The following is a 15,587-nucleotide window of genomic DNA, read 5'->3' on the forward strand; positions in this document are numbered from 1 at the left end:
CTTACTTGTAAAGTTTGATCTCAGTCATATTGATATGTCATCTACCCCTAATTTTTAGAGTTGTAGTAACAAAAAGTAATGAGGTTTATGTATAATTAATATCACATTTATACTTGCTGCTAAATTATTCACAGGGTCATTCGGTTATTGATGTGAGCGCTTCAATTACGTTTCATGGAAGGTTGGCTCAGAGGATGCGTCCTTCCCCTCCAAAATAAAAATGCACTACTAATTTTGTCCACAAGATGGTAGTGTTGTAATAATTTCATATACTTAAAAGTATTCTGGTGGCACTTTTATGATAAAAGTTGAATTGCGTCTTTCATGAGAAGAAAAGACGTCGCGAGAATGTGCGTTCACATCCAATCCCTCCACACACGCACGTGCAGGCACACACCACACCACAAACCAATTGACGTTGCTCTCTTCCCATCCTCAAATGCATCAGCTAAACGTTGACCTTTGAGCTTGATGTTTCAAATCGCCCGCTTAGTTGCTTGCAGAGTGACTCAATGCGGCCGAGTCTGTGTGTGGCGTGGACGAACGTATTACTGCTTGTCAACTGCGCTAAAACCACTGACAAACATGAAGCAGTTTCGTTGAATGAATACAAATACATTGCAATGGATAAACAAAATACTTTTTGTGCATGTGCAACACTGCAAAACAGACAATTGCTCCAATCAGACAATAGGGGCGTGCCATAGGGGGCTGTGCCCCCCCCCCCTTCCACCAATTGAGGCCAGAGTTAAAAAATGAATATTTCATTATTTTATTTTTTTCATTCTAGGCCTAGCTTTTTTTTGTGTTGTGGGACACTAATGCCTTACTTTGACACATGTTCCTGCTGCAACATTAATTTGCCTTTTGGGACAATAAGGACATCCTGATTTGTATTAAGGTAAACTGCATCAGAGCAAATAGATGTACTTCAAATATAAAAGAAAAGTTTTCTCTAGAGTTTAGTATAGCTTTTATTTGAAAAATAAGTTAATTTATCATTTCATTAGTATTATTCAATTTACTGTGTTTTATGTTGGATCTTAATATGGAGCTTTGGTACAGCTGCAATTGTTAATAATTGCTCTCCAAATAAGGTTGAGCTGCGGTGAGTGGAGTGTATGTGTGATGGGCCGGATAAAAGAAAGCAGCGACCAATATGTGGCCCTCGGGCCTCACTTTGAACTGGCCAATAGGTGAGTGATGACGTATGTTTAAAGAAGCCGTCGAAAAGTTCAAGTCTGCCATGTTTGCTCACCCTGGAACAAAACACGGGGAGATTTTTAACTGTGCCAGTGAAGGCAATCACTTGGAAACCGTGCTGCGCCGACAATATGTGTCACATAAAAGCTAATTAAACTAATACGTCATGCAGCATAAAACCAGCGTGAGTTCTCTCTCTCTCTCTCTCTCTCTCTGTCTCTCTCTCTCTCTCTCTGTCTCTCTCTCTCTCTCTCTCTCGCTCTCTCGCTCTATCGCACTCTCTCTCTCTCTCTCTCCCTCTCCCTCAAACCACCTAACTTCCGGCCACGCTCTCCCGTCTTGTACCTGCCTTCGTGTGACTCACATCCCGTGCACAGATTGCAGTCGTTCCCTTGTCCCGACCACATAAACACCCATGTAGGTCCGGAAGGTGTGCGGATCTATCGATCGATTTTTAACGGCTTGTTTGGAAATCGTGGTGGCATCTCATTTGTGTTGCGGCTCCGCCCGGCGAGCGGTGCTAAAAGTGCCTGGCGGAGTTTCTTGAAGGGTCCGACAGCCGCGGCAGCAGGGGGGGGGGGGGGGCGACACTTTTACCCCCCACGCTGGACAAAGAAAGACGTGGGGTGGGGGGTTAAAGGATATATTGGAGGAATGGAGAGAGAAATGATGGAGAATTACGTCTTGACGCTGCTGTGGGCGACGCTCATGTTCGGTAAGTCGTCTCCTTGCTTGACGATTGAGAGCTAATTAACTCGAGATACGCGCCGCCGTGTGATGCGAATCGCCGTTGACGACTGTCCAGTTTTAAAACGCGCTTCCAAATCTTAAATTCCTAAATTAGTTTTGAACATTTACGTCGCTGTTGTTTCAGTGGATACCTCACGCTAATGAATTCGGGTTATACCGACTTCTTCCAGGAAGCTGAAATTCCAATACAGCAACCACTTTCTCCTCAATCTGTTAACGCTGTTGTCTTTTTTTGCGGCGGTCTTCACTTAAAAGTTGATATCAAGTAGAGGCAAATGTGTCAAATGGTTTGTGTACATTAAATGAGAGAATACCAGTTATAGAAATGGATTATACAGTAGTTTCCCACAGGCTATGTTAAGCAGTCCAACAGGCTGCTAATTCCAGTGTTGTATATTGGGCTCTGGTTGCCTTGACAGCAGGTGGCTTGTTGGTAAATACCAAATGAAGTTCACTTGATTTTATTGTTTATTTTATTTTATTTAATCAACAACACAGACAACAGCAGTATTTCCATGCTCAACGCAACTTTATTTATGACATGTAAAAACAAATAACAATGGACTGAAAACTTAAAATCGAGATCCAAGCAGAAAAAAAAGTTGATTCTGCTCTGAGATTCTCATAGTTAGTTTCGACACTTACTGGGAGCCCTGTGAAAGAAATATCATTGATCACCACTAATAAAATCAATCAAACAAAAAACTAGTTGAGGGCCCCATTTGGAAGATTCCCAAGTGTGACCCGTTTCTGCCGTGTCAATGGCACCACCCATGTTAGCCAGAAGCCAACAACAGCTCATAAGGTGCCTTATGCGGAGGTTTCCCGAAATGTTGACATTGTGGTGTCTAAAAGCCGTGTGGTTGTTTTGTTCTTGGTATATTGGCCAGTTCTCGCTCTCTGGTTCCATTTTCCCCCTAATTGTTTCTCGTTTTCATTTTGAAGCACCGTGTTTGTACCGTATCTTTGTCACTTTAGCTCTCAATTTGGGCTAAAGGGCCTCGTGACTGCTTAGTCATCAGCGAGATTTCCACCGTAGGGCCAAACACGATTCTGATACTGACATATTACCATATGTTTAGTCATCAGAGTTGTGTGTGTGTGTGTGTGTGTGTGTTAGAGGGAGTTGGCTGAATTTAGTGTTGTGTCAGATGCTCAAATGTCGCAAGCTCTCCTGTGGTGTGATTCTGCAAAAGAAAAGTCGCCACCTGATTGCCGACGTTTACTTCATTGAATTCCTACTTTTCCTAGCGCATAGAAAAAACATTAAGTCTAAACAGGTGAATAAGAAAGAGGCAATACCTGGCAGCTCCATGAGTGGCGCTAGAGAAATATTTGAGTCAAGCAAACTACTCAGATGTGCAATTAAAGATAGATTACAATACAGTATTGGCTTATAACGCCCGCGATACGGCACAGGATGTTAACATAAAAGACAATTTTAACTTGTTCCCCATTTTGCCGCTAAAGCAGCTTCCTCTAAGGGAGGGGTGGGCAAACATTTTGATTGGCGGGCCACAATGGGTTTTAAAATTTGACAGAGGTGCCGGACCCGGAGCAGATGGATGGAGTGTGTCACCTTAGCTCATCGGAGAATTTTAAATGAAAGTGAACAAAAGCATTACAACAATATATATGTCTTTGAAAAAACACTATCTAGAAAATAAAACATTAACAAGGTTTAATTTTATTCTTATTTAATTTTTTTCAAGTTCCGAGGGCCGGATTCAAACGTTTAACGGGCCGCAGTATGCCCACACCTGCTCTAAGGAGATGGTTTCCAACGTTATAGGAAGTGGTTTGACGGGATCAAGTTCTTCAACTCAACTCAACTCGACTTGATTTTAGAGCACTTTCAAAACAACCATCGCTGCATACAATGTGCTCTACGTGGAGTAAATATTAAACATGCAAAAATAAAAACCGTAAACACTCAAGACAGTGCTGAATCTCTTGTGGAGTCGCAAGCCATAGAACAAAAATGTTTTGTACAAGACAGGCGTCCAGCCAAGGCAGTAAGAGTGCATAGACACTGTGTGCTTTTGGATCGCACTCGGAACTTGTTCGCCAAACCGGTTACATCAAAATGCTCGTTTGTTTGTTTGTTTCTTTATATGTTTAGAGCACTTGCACGGTGTCGTTAAGCTCACTGGCTTGAGCTACACAGTGGATATAATAAACGTTTAAACACCCCCATTTCGAATGTCAGGTTATTGTCCTGAAAGAAAAGTCATTTAAAAAAAATAAATAAATAAATCTCTGCACCAGTAATGTGACCTTTTAGCCTGTACAACTCAAATGAATTTGGAAAAAAAAGCACCTGAAATTAATGGTGTTGCACAAGTCTACACCCCCTCATATGGTCCAATGTGGCTGTGTTGTGGCTATCCAGTCACATTTAAACTTTTGCTAAATGTTGGTGATCCTTTTAAAACGCCCCTAATTTACCTCAAATGCACTTCAGCGGTTCTAGTCGGCTTTTCCTGCCGTCCCATTTAAATTCGAGCAGTCTGCTTTTTGAACTGTTCATAATTTCCTTCCACCGTGATTAAAATTCCAGTTCCATCTGAAGGAAATGAAATCTCCTCTACTGTCCTTTCACTTTGTCGTGTTTGATTTAAAGGGAATTCCCATGCAAAGGACTTTCTCTCACGATATACAGCTTTTAGTTGCATCTTTCAATCTAGTTGACAAGGTTAATCCTCAAAGCTTTCCCGGTTTTAAAAAAGAGCAGCAAGAAGTGGGGAAACACTTAGTTTGTCGTGTTCCAATTTGATGGGAAAGCACTCGCTTTGCTGTGGACGCTGACAAGGCCAGGCAAAATAAAAAAATTAAATTAAATTCGTGTGCTACTCGTGTAAGGGGTATCTAACGTACAATTTTTTATAGTGGATTATGTTTTTATACAATGGCTTATTTTGGACAGTTTCTGACAAAGGAAAAGAAAGTTAAGTTCTTTACAAAATAAACACTTTTTCTCTTGGCTGGCATGATAAAGCAGTGTCTGCATTCATGCCAGCAACTGATGGCTTCATCACAGTTCTGATCTTTTGAAGCTCATTTTGAGAGGAAAAAAAAAAAAAGTTCATGGTTGTCATCCCAATTTAAACTGGAAAGAACGGGAATATCAAATCTTATTGCTGTGGAGAGAAAGTGAAAGCGGGCAGAGCAACCTTTCGGTGGCACTCCCCAAATATAAAAAGTGATGACCTATGAGTGTAATAAATCTGTAAATATTTTTTGAAGCCATCTGAAGTTGGGGTCGTAAAATGACAGACATTTTCAAAGTTGTAAAAATTTACATTGAAGTGAACAAAAGACATATTGAAACCATTTATTTTTTCTGTGGCCAACCAAAACGTTGGTCTTAGAAGCCTGCAGAACATCCATCTATCAGTCCATCAATTTTCGCACGCTGACATTTTCGACATGAAAAAGATTTCCGTTCGGCTAACTTCGATGTTTATCTTTAGTTGATCTTTTTGTCCCTGCTCTTTTTGACTGGAACCATTTCCACATCATGGAAGAGACGTGAGTCGGACAAACTCCAATTTGCATTCACGTGCTGTGGTTGACCTGCTGGTTTTATTCGACAGAGCGTTACATTTTGCAAATGCGGACGGAGACAGCTTCCTTTATGTTTTTCATATAAGTAAAGTGAATTCTTGTAGGCTGGAATGCTGACAATTTTATGCTGATAAATGGCAACTTATGACATGTTTTTATTTATTTATTTTTTTCCTTTTTTAAAAATATATCTACCGCTTCTCCTCACTGGGGTCTCGGGTGTTCTGTCGCCCATCTGACATGTAAAGATTTCTGATTTAGTGGAAGTAGCGTTTCTTCTTCACGAAAATACTCACTTAAAAGTAAATGTATCCCATTACTGCCCACCTCTGCGTTTAATTAAAGCGCATTTTTGTTCGAGAGTCTTACCATCGAACAAATCTTGAGCGGAAGATCACAAATGAGCTGAGAGAACAGCTGCAGCTCATGTCTCATGAAGACTCGTACGACCTTTGACTTCCGGTTACCTCAAGCAACCTGGGTCAGATACCTTGCACAGACATAGAACAAAAATCCCCGGCAGTTTGAAGAACATAAGTTGAAAATATGCGGCTGGTTTGGAGGTGAGAGGCGAGGCACATTTTGAATCTGTGTGGAATGCGCTACCGTCAGCCGAGGACAGAGGTCACTTAGGCCTTGGAGGTGGGCGGGTCACACTATGACTTGTCGCTATGGTTGACACATTTCAGGACAAGGTTGAATTGCAATTTTTCTGACATTGCAATTTCGATCGAAATGCAAATAGGTTGCTGATATTATTAAAAAAAATGTAGTGAATTAATACTTTTGACTCTGGCTGATGCATCTGATTCATTTCTGGGTTTTGGATGTGTCTGCTTACTGGGCTGCTGTTCGCTGTACTATTATTTTTACTCTCGTCACTAAATTAATTAATTTGGTTGCTTTCCACTTTAACACGGTTCCAGCCAGACTTCTGTGAAAAATTTACTGTAAACCAAAACACTTTTTCTTGTGTTTGGCAACATAACATTAGGTTAGTGAGTCTCTCCACCCCTCACATTTCTGGAGAATTGGGACACGTCTCGTTTGTTGTGAACGCGAATTTCAAGAGGGGAAGGGACAAGATGAGACGTAAGGGGTGCTATTGGGATTCGGGCCAAGTATCCCCCCCAGGGGTTGCAAACAGTTAGAATGCTCACGAGTGGCAGGCCGCTTCTAATTGTTGAGTGTGGCAGGAGAGGAGGAAGCCAGCGTTTTTTTTTTTTTTTGTGAGATTATAGTTGATACAACAGATTCTGGGTCGGTTAGGAGCGCTGCAAAAAATAAAAAATAAAAAGCTTTGACAATGGTCGTGTCTAAAATCCCGATTTCGATCACAAAACGAGAAATTTTGAGCACGACTTGTCGCTTACAAGTGCTTGTTTAGATTCCCGTTGAATGAAACTGAATGACCAGTCTGAATGAAAAGGCCAAAATCCGAATGGAATCTCCTTCGTAACAGCGTCATGTAAACAGTTGAATCGGAATAGAATCAGGATCAGAATGCCCTTTTTTGTCAATGAACTCAGTGTACAACGAGATTGCAAATATGAGAAATAATTCAATTAAATCTATCAATCAAATTAATTAAAAATGAAATAATTAAATAATACATATTAATTAAATAAATAAAAGCCTGGCTGCTTGACATAAATGTTACCTTCCAGAGCTTTTCTGTGATGGGATAACTTTTTTAAAATTACTTGAATTGTTACTTGTGATCAAACTGTTGCCCTAATAAAAGTGTAACAACAATCTCAACTACTGTGTTAAATAGTCACGTGATGTGGGCGTGCCACACGGCTGTAAAACGGCTTTTCTGATTAATGTGGCGACGCATGTAACCGGCAGATCGGGATCGATCCCGTCACATGTGAACGGTTGACCAGAGATCTTCAATCGAAATAAAAAAAAAAAATCTCCATCTAATCTCCACGTACACCCTGCTGATGACATTAGCCGTCGCTAATGAAAGGAGGAATGGTGGCCTGTAAATTGTCTCATCTACGTAATTCTCTCGCGTTCTGCTTCCTGGGCAATCGTTGTAATCTGCTGACACAATCATTCACATGAATTCTCTTCAGCTGCAACTCTGTTCTGTTTTCTACTGTTCCTGCTCCTCTTCTGGGCATGTTGATGCGTGTCTACTTTGGCAACTCGTTGTGTAAAGGGTGTGTAGTGTGGTGTAAACTGGAGACCAGCCTCCTTCCGAGTGCGTGCTTGTTTTGGACGTGTGCAAACTCTCTCTGTTCTTTTCAAGGATCCTTTCAAGGATGCTCACGTTGCAGTTTGGTAAAATTGCACATGGCATGGAATTAGTATCTTAAAACACTTAATCACATCACAATGTCATACATCCATAAAAATTTTTTATGCGGCTTCAAGAGTTGTTTATACTTGAGGGGTTTTTACCCTTTGCTGAACTTGACAATGACAGTTTTTCATTGATCATCAAAAGATGAAACCTTGTCACAGGGAAAAATGTTTTTATGAATTGAAAATGAAAATTGAAAATATTTTAAATTTTGCATTTTGTAACTTTTTTTTTAATCCCCACTCTCACTTCATCTCATCTCATTCTTTTTGAGAATATTTCCCATTTAACAAAAAAATTAAATGAAGCGCGTGTACCTGTCACATCTCATCACATTAGATTGTAATTAGGACCGAGGAAGTGGTGCGGCGGTCCTCTTTAATTTGTTTCGTTTCATTCTTATTAGACCATGACCAAATAAATTGCTGCTTTGAAGGTTAGGGTTAGCGTTCTTAAAATCTCAAAATATTCCAGCGCTGTACATCCTGGTGGACAGTCACATTTTGTAGGGGTTGTGACTGCCCCAAAAATAGGCTGAAAAATTGGTCTAGATCAGATTTTAGGATTTTTTTTTTTGTTTGTTTTTGGGTGAAAAATTCAACCCAAGGCTAATTTAAACATGAATTGTGTGGCAATAATGCCTCAAGCGAGCCAAAACATGGTCGTGATTGCTCTTTTGCTTTCCACTCCAGGTGGGTGTTTGGCCCGGGTAGTGACGGTGTCCCCCGGCCCTTTGATTCGTGTGGAGAGTCAGCCGGTTTCCATCAGATGTGATGTCAATGACTACACTGGGCCTCGTGAGCAGGTGACTACTTTCTCCTCCGCCTCCGCTTAACTATTTGTGTTTTTTTTTCCCGTCTTGAGCTGAGCTTCTCATCCTCTGCGCTCCAGGACTTTGAATGGATGATGTCCAGAGAAGCCAACGGACAGCGTATGAAAATCATCTCCACCTTTGACGCCAGCTACTCCCAGGGATCGCTCAGCAAGCGCGTGGCGTCCGGTGACATCTCAGTAATGCGTCTCCAGGACAACGTGGTGGAACTGAAGATAGCGGAGGCCAAGTCACAAGACGCCGGCTTTTACTGGTGCCAAACGCCCAGCACCGACTCTGTCATCAGCGGCAATTATGAGGCTCAGGTCCAACTCATTGGTATGGGGAAGGCATGTGTGTGCATGTGTATGCGTGAGTGGCGCCATTAGTGAAGCATTTGACCAAGCTAGCTAGTTTTACTTTTGAAAGTGACTTTATCTGCCTACGGTTCATTTAACAGGCAGTTCCATGACTTAACAATGCTCGAGTGAACATGTTTAAAGCCTAGCACACGAGCAGCCACTAACGCTTCTTTTACAGTCGCTGGCTTGTATTTTGACATTCACATGAATGTGTTTTACACATGTCAAGCAGGAGCTCTTGGCAAAGACTGAAAGAGGATCTCTATGAATTCCTTCATATAAGATGTGGAAAAATGGCTCACTTATACCAACATCCATCCATTCATCCATGTTTTTATACCACTTTTCTTGATGTTCTACAACAGGGATGGGCAACTGAAATGCAATTTTTCATTTGTGATACTGAGGGGGCAAACAAGACTATATTTAATATGGAAAAAATATGTGCTCATCTCTCATAATGCAATTTTCAATTAATGTATAAAAGAGCCTATGTCCGAACACAAAAACAAAAGAGTTTGAAGCGAAAAGAAAATAACCCCATGCTAGGGGTCATTTTAAATATATTTGAATAATCTTGCCAGTAGTGTAAATGTGCCATTTTCTTCTAAGGTAAATCTCTGCTGCAATAGACGATAATTCGATATGTATCTTGATATATTTTAAAGTGGAACGATTTGATTCGGTTCTATTAAATACACTCACAGCTTTTAAATATCCATCCAAACATTATTTGTACCACTTCTCCTCACGAGGGTCGCGAGGGGTGCTGGAGCCTATCCCAGCTATCTTCGGCCAGTAGGCGGGGAACACCCTGAACTGGTTGCCAGCCAATCGCAGCTTTTAAATAAATACATGTAATTATAATAAATAATAAAATGTAAAAAAAAATATATAGATTTATTTTCCGGTTCAAACCATGTTTTGTTACACCCCAGTGTAGTTGCACCTAAGAGATCTGCCATCTAGTGCTGATTGGTGATATTATACATTAAAACATCAGGTGACCCTTTCTTATTCACTGTTTGGCTACTGCAGTTTTCTTTTTTTTTTTAGTATTTTTTTTCATAGTTTTGCCTATTTTCTGGGATTTTTTTTTTTTATCCACCATTTTCTCAATTTTTTGGGTAATGTATGCTGAATATTTATCAGTGTTTTTTTACAATTTTTTGCGGTTTGTCAAAATGTAATTTTTTATTTTATTTTTTTAATGAATCACGGGTCCACTCAGAGTGTGATAATTTTACGGCCCATCCCTGTTCTAGGAAATGACATGCATGGAGTAGGACTCCTTCCCACTTTTACGCATTTTGTGACGGCGCCTTGGAACTTGATCTTGTACTGATTGCTCACCAAAATGAGCAAACCTGTGAGTCTTTCTTCGCCTACGGCGGTTGAAAAAAAAAAATGGAAGTTGGGGTTAATTTTGGAACTTCGAGTGCTTCGAGTAACGTTGAGGCACTACTGTCTTTTTTTGCCTGGGTAGGTATGAAATTGATTTAATTATTCTTAAATATCCTGCTCAAAATATCATTTCTTTCTTGGATTCATGCGCCACTCGTGCAACCAGAGCACAGCTCGGGTCCTGCATAATTCGGCCTATTTTATGACAAAAGATTTAGAAAATTGTGTATTCAGCATTTTCCTTTGAATTTAATTGGGTTTCTGGCCTGCAGTTACCCAGTAAATAAATACCCTGAATAATGATTTATTTTTTTCTCGGGATTGGGGGTAAAGCTTCTGCTGTCCTACCGAAAGGAAAGGATGCATGTTTGGCATTTCTAAAACCTATTTGACACCAAAAGCGATGATGCCTGAGAACAGGTTATTTAGCTCCATAATGCACAATCATGTTCAGCTGCTCCCGAAGCTCAGCTCCCCTGGCACCTTGTTAAATTTAGACCTGAATTAACTTGGCAGAACTGTTATGTGGATCGTGCGTGCGCGCCTGCGTGCGTGCGCGTACTTTGCTGTGCACTAGGCGAAGAATATTCATGTTGTTTGTGTGTAAGGGAGGCGCTTGGTTGTTAGCTGAGATGATGAGTCGGATTTGCCGCTGCAGGGTGTGTACCAGTCGAGACTTGTGCACGGCACACACACACAGGCGGCATCTATCTCCCCGATGAGGGTGTTTGGTTATGTAAGAAACAAGTGAAGTGGAGGTCGCTGTGGGTTTGGAAACTCAGTTCAGGCTAATTTTAATTGATAGCGCAAAACGTGGGTTATTTTATTTTTTTTTCTGCCTTCGCTATCTGTCACCAACATTCACATCACTGCCACCCTGACCACAAGTTGCCCTGGACTGGACTGCGATTATGACATCACTAGATCCTTATTATTTTTCTTGACAATGAAATGCATATCACTCTGATGGAGGTCAACGCTTTCTTCTTAAAAATGTGTCAGGTCTCCAAACACAAGTAGGCAGTACAATTTATACTCAAATGCCATTTTTTTGTGACATAAAATATTAGATCAAGATAAATCATTTTAAAATTTTGTCCACCATTTAATGTGATACATAACCCGTCCTACTTTATTAAAAATGTCTTTTTGAGAGGGGACTTTAAAAATAGTAACAATAATCAAGCGCACTTAAATGGTGGCAGGTGTGTGCTGCCGACTTCCATTTAAAAACAATTTTGAATGTGATTAGTTCATGCTGAAGGTATGCGCACTTGTGCAACCTCATTGTTTCAGATGTTTATTTTTTACTTGCCCTCTCCCCAAAAAAAAATATATACATTTTCAATCGAATAGTGACAGTTATATAGGTCAAATTAAGGGCGTAGTTAATTTATTTTGGGTTTGTTTTCTATATGCAAGATGCTGGCATTTCAGCAAGGGTGTGTAGACCTTTTTGTTGCGTTCCAAAAGCCTGCACGTTGTAATGAGATTCAACACAAGTGCTTTATCTTCAAATAGTTAACGTCAGAATTACCGCCATAGCATTGTCAGTAAAAACCGAGCACGATTATCTCTTTTAAGTCATAATTACAGCTCAGGTGCAGCGCACACTGGTAATGGTGTGTGTGTGTGTGTGTGTGTGGGGGGGGGTGTGTGTGTGTGTGTGTGTGTTCCCCCAGGAGATGATTGTGGTATATTGTACATGGTTCCCACAATGCATACTTAAGCTGGGTTGTTATTTTTATATTTACACAATTCTTTAAAAATGACAATTAGTCATAAATCGGGAGTTAAATATCAATCAGATTGGCTAATTATCTTAAAATAAGATATCTAGAGTTTTGGTTTGAATGAATTATTGGGTTGGCAAAAATCCCTCCTGAACACAATAACGGCAGTAGAATTCAGCAACACTCCCCTGGGTGTGTTTCATCCACTCACCATGTGATCTCGCACTTCTTGCTTTAACTTGTCAGGCATCAAGCTGGGATACATGTATCGTTCCAAACTTTTTGGTTGAGCAAAACATGTTTAGTGATTGACCCGTTTGCTGGTGACGCTGAATAGGGTAAGCAGTAGAAGATGAATGGATGGATGTTTGGTATTAATTGACAGCCAAAATACACGTTTTCCTCGGGCTCATTTATTCTCCAAATGTTCACAGCGAGTTAGGCTCTCCTTGAAATAAAAAGTAGGACGCAGGGAGCATCTCAAGCAAAGACGGAGCTTATCTTCATTTTGTTTTGTGTTCTTCCTTTTATCAGTTATTTTATTTCCTTGCAAAAAAAAAAAAAAATGGAAACATGAAGGGATTTGAACGCCATGACAACAATGAGAAAAGGCACATTCTAATGAGTGCACAGAATTTGTGATTGAATGCTCAAAGGCTTTTTTTTTTTTTTTTTTTTTGTTTTGCAAAGGGAGTTTTTGGCACTTTCTGGATTTTAACAAGAAAATCAGGTTGCACCTAAGAGTGCTTAAAAACACATTAGACCACCTTTCATACAGAGAGCATCCATCCAGGAAGTGCTTTAATGAGGACTCTTTAAATGTCAATGCACTCTCGATATTTGACCATTTTGAACGGAAATGAGTCATTTTCAAGATGAATTCACATTTTATATGCAAATTTAGTTTGAGAATCAAGCATATGACATTCAACCCTGAAAGAAAGTTCTCTTCTGGATGTTAAACGGGAAGTCAACCCCCAAAAATTCGTTGCAATAAAATGTTCAATGCTGAATTCTGATTAATAATGTGCTTGTGGAATATGAATTAAGCAGCAAAATCCACCCATTTTTTTTTAGCCATCCAACCATTTTGCCACTTCAGTCAACATGAAATGACATCACCGTTGCTCCGGCCTCAAATTACTCATCGTCCTTGTGCTTTATCCTTCCTTTCCAGTCATCCCCAACACACTCAAGGTGAGCCCTCAGACTCCGCCCTCTGTGGTCCCCGAGGGTGGCGACGTCACGCTCTCTTGCAACGTTACCCGGGAACTCACCCAGCCCACCTACCTGTCCGTCAGCTGGTCTCTGAAGAAGGGAGCAACATCCGAGGAGATTTTGACGTTTGGCCCTCAGGGCGACGTGGTCACAGGAGCCAAGTACACGCGCCGTTACGCTGATGGAGCCATCCGTTTGGCGCCCGGGAAGATCGGACTCTTTGAGTTGGTCATTTCCAGAGTGACGACGTCCGATGAGGGGATTTACGAGTGCAATGGAACTGAGTGGACGCATGAAAACGGGGGGAAATGGATTCAAATTGTGGGCAGCACAAAGGAAATGGGAACTGTTGCTGTTACTCCGACAGGTAAGAAGCACTCTTCTTCTTAAAACACAGAGGAGAAACTAAAAATAAGAATAAAAGCCAGTGGGTGACTTTGGCTCGCTGCTCGATTTTTAGTCTTCTGAGAAATGCTCGGCTGCACCGACTTGAAAATACAGAAGCAAGTGGTGAGACCAGGCTTCAAACTTACGGTGTTGTGTCCGCGCAGTTGTTTGTTACTGAAATGCTGATTTTAGAACCGAGCTGCACATCCTGGGCCGCTTTTGAACGTTTCACCGCGGCGCCACATCACACTTCTACGTGGTAAAAGCCATTTCAAGTCAAAGGAAGAGCGATTGAAAAAAAAGGCCGGTGGCTTTTGAATGACAATTCTTCTCGACTGCTGTAGTTTGAATATGTGAAATGTCAGTTTTCAAAGACAACCGCAGATTTTATACATACACGTGAGAAAATGCTTTCCACAAAACACCTTTTGGTTCCCATTTTTTTCCTGCGATTTTTATGTACAGTATTCCCTCGCGACTTTGCTCATCTTGGCGTTTTCATTTGTCACCATACGTTTATCTATTGGTGGTTTATTTCACTGGTTTGTCTTCAGCACCCCTGAACTAGTTGCCAGCCAATCACAGTTCACAAGGGTAATGATAGTTTTTGGAATTTGAATTAGTTTTTATTTCATTTAGATTTTATTTTTAATGTAGTTTATTTCGATTAGTTTTCAGGGTGGGTTTGATAGTTTTTATTAGTTTTAGTTTTTTCAAAAATTCTTGGTTTTAGTTTCGGTATTAGTTGTCATTTTAAAAAATACGATTTTTACACATGAGCAAAATAAAAAAAAATAAAAAAGACGGTGAATATTGCGCAGTAAAAATTCAACAAAAATATTACTTGAAAGCATTTTGATAATACAGAGTACAGTTTACGGTTTTAAACAGTCCACAGACTTTAATGTGCCATGCATACCGCTTCTAAAGTTGGATGCAGCCATGCATACGTGCCCCCTAATTATAATAAAGCTCAATTCCTGTTGAGAAGTATTAAACCTGGCTATTTCGTGTTCCATTTTTTTTTTATAGACTGTATATTTATTTTCTTGCATGAAACAAAAAAAGAAAAAAAACTTGCGTTGTGTTTTGGGCTAAATGTCAAGAGCAGGCGAGCCATTCAAACTAATGCGGCGTTTCATTTGCTTATTAACATTAGAGCTTGCGATAAATTCATCACAGCTTGAAGAAACATTTTTTTCTCCATAAAAAAGGTCTCAAGAGTTGACATTGATGTTCGAGCCCAAAAATTATTTCACTTGTCCTGGCAAAGGCAACTATGATGTTTTCTGTTGAAGGATGAAAAGAGCTCAGGGAGGTTCAGCCTGGTGGCTGGTTCTCTGTCTGCCTCAAAGTGGCTTCAAATCTCTGCTCGGACCTTTCTGTGTGGAGTTTGCATGTTCACCCATGCTTCCGTGGATTTTCTGCACTCTGGCTTCCGTTCCCACGTTCCCAAAAATGCTTCTTAGCTTTATTAAAGACTAAAGTCAACTGGGATATGTTCACCTGCAACCATGATGAGTACAAGCTATCTAGAAAAGTGTTGGCTGGACAGAATGAGGAAGGAGTGGGCGTGCAACACGTGACTCTTTGCTGTGTGGATGTCTACATTGGAATGACATCCTTTGCGCTGTGGCCAAGGAGGATGGTGACCCTCACCGCTGGAGTGTTATTGTGTTTTAGTCGGGCCCCACGGACACGCACACACACACACTCATTCCCTGTTGTTGCCGTAGCCACCATATCTTATATCTTTCTGGGTCACCATGTCCTCTTAAGTACTGGGAAACACTCCGTCTGATTTATAATGAATCTCTAGTACAATTATGCACACAGGT

General features: G+C 40.6%; 1 protein-coding gene across 1 annotated transcript in view; it reads left to right on the forward strand.

Moving 5' to 3' along the window:
* The first annotated feature begins 1,525 nt into the window (after positions 1-1,525).
* The window catches only part of ptgfrnb (prostaglandin F2 receptor inhibitor b), a 38,513-nt gene continuing 24,451 nt past the window's right edge, over positions 1,526-15,587 (forward strand). The window contains exons 1-4 of the mRNA XM_088291946.1: positions 1,526-1,918; positions 8,527-8,639; positions 8,726-8,984; positions 13,322-13,729. Of these exons, the coding sequence (XP_088148072.1) occupies positions 1,858-1,918; positions 8,527-8,639; positions 8,726-8,984; positions 13,322-13,729 (841 nt within the window). The 5' untranslated portion in view covers positions 1,526-1,857. The remainder of the gene's footprint in view (positions 1,919-8,526; positions 8,640-8,725; positions 8,985-13,321; positions 13,730-15,587) is intronic.

Source organism: Idiotropiscis lumnitzeri, chromosome 3, assembly GCF_059441095.1.
Source record: "Idiotropiscis lumnitzeri isolate Australia: NSW breed Sydney's pygmy pipehorse chromosome 3, RoL_Ilum_1.0, whole genome shotgun sequence".
Classification (NCBI taxonomy): Eukaryota; Metazoa; Chordata; class Actinopteri; order Syngnathiformes; family Syngnathidae; genus Idiotropiscis; species Idiotropiscis lumnitzeri.